The sequence below is a fragment of the Ochlerotatus camptorhynchus genome, unplaced genomic scaffold (assembly GCF_037179485.1).
Source record: "Ochlerotatus camptorhynchus isolate MF236.1 unplaced genomic scaffold, CSIRO-AGI_Acam_v1.1 ptg000349l, whole genome shotgun sequence".
NCBI lineage: Eukaryota > Metazoa > Arthropoda > Insecta > Diptera > Culicidae > Ochlerotatus > Ochlerotatus camptorhynchus.
In genome coordinates, this window is record NW_027040837.1 from 480,950 (window position 1) to 484,491 (window position 3,542).

Consider the following 3,542-nt stretch of genomic DNA (forward strand, 5'->3'; position numbering starts at 1 on the left):
GCATATTTACACGAACTAGCACTGTAATTTAACAAATTTTCATAAAAATAATGAAATTTCCAAGGGCTGTCACTAGCTGATCACCGTCGGATAGTGTTTATTCCTGTCACCAGGCGCGCATTAGTTTAAGTTGGATTCGTCAATCGCCAACCCTCATGGCCTCCCAACAGGCAGTTGTTCGTCCATCTGGTGGTGGGTTTTGCAATTTTCGGAGGGGTGGATTGCTGCGTTCTACGGTAAACTGTACTATCTTTGCCTTGCCAAAAACTGCACAACACCCACGAACACTACCTGCCATTATTTTTCTACAATTTAACGGAACTAAACATCACGATAATCTAAAAAATCCTCGAAACAAAGCTAGCACTTATAGAACGAGGTGCACAATTAATTTCTCTGATTGTTGTAATTAAATAAATAGAATGTTTCTTGTGTAACAAATGCAATCTACTCATCCGTCGGCTGAAAAAATTAGGCTTGCTATGACTTGACTATTGGACTTCCCTTAGCTCAGTCGGTAACGGCTCAGCTACAAAGCAAGACCGTGCTGGAGGTGGCTGGGTTCGATTTCCGGTCCGGTCTAAAAATTGTTCGAGTTGGAAATTTTCTCGACTGGGCTTAGAGTATATGATTGTACTTGACTTGCCACACAATTATAGATACTAATGCAAAAATGGTACAGGCATCGAAGGAAGCTCTCAATTAATAACTGTGGCAGTGCATCTAGAACGCTAAGTTGAGAGCACGCAGTATGCTAATATGCGAAAAGCTATAAGTATTAAATTCAAAGAAAAAGAAGAAGACTTGACAGCTAATCATAGCAAATAGCCGTTTATCTACGTAACAATTTCAAATGTCACAAAATCAATCAAATCTCATACAATATTCAACCCATTTGCATTTACTTTACAACCTACCCATTAGCTTATATTCTTTTTCAGCAGCAAGGTTTCCCCAAGTCGAGGACCACCGCCTGTCCAAGCACGATGTCAACTCTGTTTGAGCCCAGTTTCGTTATCAACTTACTAGTGAGCTACTTGTCTGCGATGCAACTTAATTATGTCACCGTTTTCAACTGTTGGATATTGGAAGGTTGTTGGCATCTGACTTGTGTTCACGTCAACCAGTTATAGTTCAATTGACTGCCTCCCTCTTTTTTCACAGATAATCGATACTTGATGGGTAATCTGTCTGCAGTCACGAAATTCGTTCAACTGGTTGATTTGAACGACGAGAATTTGCATTTTGCTGATCTGGCACATCGTGCGTACCGAAGGGATCGCACCAGAATCGGAGTGCTTTTCGAATTTGGATGTCCTTCGAGCAGACGAATGCTGCAAGAGGTTTTGCATTTTTGTTTTGACAGTAGGTATTGGACGAACAGCCATTAACGAGGAGTTTTGTTTTGTATTGTGTACTGCAGTGTGCCGATAAAAGATGCTTTTCCACCTCCACCCACTGGGTCATGTTTGATCGAAATGCGAATGATTCAGTATTGGTGGAATTGGAATATACTGATCTATACGTGGACGCTGAGCTGAAGGTGCTTTCAAAGGAGTCCGACGGTAATTTCAGTTTGTATGATGTGTACAACAATGGATTCCTGCTCGGAGGAAAGCTCAATGTTACCTTCGATCGGGAGGTGTTTGCCTTCGACGATGGACGTATCGCCTTGGGTGAAAGTACGGTAGATGCGAAGCCGAAGTATCACAATCGAAATATGTTGTCGGATATTGGTTTGAGAGCAGGAATAGTATCACAATGTTGCCCGTTTCCGAATATAACGGTGGAAGAAGTTTTGGAATTCTTCGAATCGTATAAGAAACCGGGAACAGATGCAGCTGCTCGTATTGGATACATGTTGACAAAGGCACTTGAAGCTGATATGAAATTTAAGTAATGGCTAAATATTCAGCTGATATCAGTAGATTGTACGATCAGATTTATTGCAGAATCGACTTCGTATTCTCTGGACAAACGTTGGGAAATGGAACATTTGAGGACAATGCTGAGGCTGTGTTAAATAAACAAATAGATTTATCTATTTTTGGAGTAATGAAACAAACTACAAATGAACTGGCGTACATTCAGAATTTCATGGCTTACAAGTTGGGTTAACACAATCTTTTTCCTGTCGATGTTATTTTCTAACTTATTTTCTCATTCTTAGATCAATGTTCATATTCAGAACGCCAGCGAGCAGAAGTTTAATGGATAACATATTCACACAACCATTTGCTATGGAAACATGGATCGCAATTGCACTAACTATAATCCTGGGAAGTGTTGCCGTAAAGATCAACTTCCTGGCCGAAGAACAAATGACGCCGGATGTCGATTATCATGAAAACTACGCATTGTCCACAATGCTTACGGAATCACTAGCAAACTTTTGCCAGGAAGGATGTGAATTCATCAATCGCAGCTCACCAGGGCGCCTATCTCAAATGATACTGTTCATTTGCTCTATTGTTGTGTTTAATTATTACAGCTCGGGTTTATTCTCAATTCTAATGCAAGGACCGCAGATGTCAAATATTAAAACTCTTGAACAACTGGCCGATAGTCAGATGTTGGTAGGCATCGATGGCACCGTTGAAGCAAAGGAATTCTTTATGGTAGGTAAAATGTAACCCTCTCATCATATCCATTATAGATACTCCTTGAATATTGAAGGGATCAAAACATTCGGACGTCCGTTATATGATGGAGAAGAAATATTTTGGAGGGAATTTCCACGTTGGTCCTGCGGATGGAATCAAACTGGTCCGCGATGGAACTTATGCTTATCATTGCGACAGAACTGTAGCCTACAGCATAATTCGTGATTCGTATGATTTTACCGAGACGTGTGACCTCAACGAGGTGGAAGTCATGCCTTTTCAGCGGGTTGGCCTAATGATTCGGAAGGATTCTCCCTTCCGTGAGTTGTTTACCATCAGGTAGGTGATGATTATTAGTAGGTACTACATCAACGCAACTCGTTTCTCTTTATAGACTCACACGTCTTCGTGAAGTTGGAGCATTCAAACGGTTCACTGAGCTGTGGATTACCAAGAAGCCGGACTGTCTGGTGACGAGTGTGATTTCTAGCGTTACTCTTGTCGGAGCTTTGCCATTACTTTTGCTACTGATAGCCGGCACACTTGCTGCATTTCTTGCATTTGCACTCGAAAGCGGGATTTTCCGTACTATCGGACATTGGTTTGGGTCGAGTGTTTCCCAGATTCATGGTGGTATTATACACTGTGGGTAGTGGAAAAATCGGTTAAAACCAATTAACTACTTTATGAATTTTCAGCGATGGATTAAAGTAGTTGATATTGAAGTATTAACAAGCTCACATGTAGTCAACGTTCTTATATAACTTTCACCGTATTAAATAAATGTAACAGATTGGTATCAGAGCACAGAGAGCAAGCATCAATATAGACCAAACCTTTGCGATGATTGTCATGACAAACTTTGTGTGCAACATAGACTTAGGCTGTGTTTCATTCTTCGAAAATAAATTAAAATGTACGGAAATCCCTCTGCTGTTG

General features: G+C 40.7%; 1 protein-coding gene across 1 annotated transcript; it reads left to right on the top strand.

The window, feature by feature from the left end:
* Positions 1-986: 986 nt before the first annotated feature.
* On the top strand, positions 987-3,015 carry LOC135709104 (ionotropic receptor 75a-like). Its single transcript, XM_065231303.1, has 6 exons — positions 987-1,092; positions 1,165-1,343; positions 1,424-1,896; positions 1,953-2,108; positions 2,171-2,618; positions 2,998-3,015. Exons 1-6 carry the CDS (start codon positions 987-989, stop codon positions 3,013-3,015), a joined length of 1,380 nt encoding a protein of 459 aa, XP_065087375.1.
* The last annotated feature ends 527 nt before the right edge of the window (positions 3,016-3,542 follow it).

Excerpts from the sequence above, each read along its gene's own strand:
- LOC135709104 (XM_065231303.1), top strand. The coding sequence starts at position 987 with ATGTCAACTCTGTTTGAGCCCAGTTTCGTTATCAACTTACTAGTGAGC. Across the intron at positions 1,897-1,952 it reads GAAGCTGATATGAAATTTAA|AATCGACTTCGTATTCTCTG; the intron begins GTAATGGCTAAA and ends GATTTATTGCAG. Across the intron at positions 2,109-2,170 it reads CAGAATTTCATGGCTTACAA|ATCAATGTTCATATTCAGAA; the intron begins GTTGGGTTAACA and ends TCTCATTCTTAG.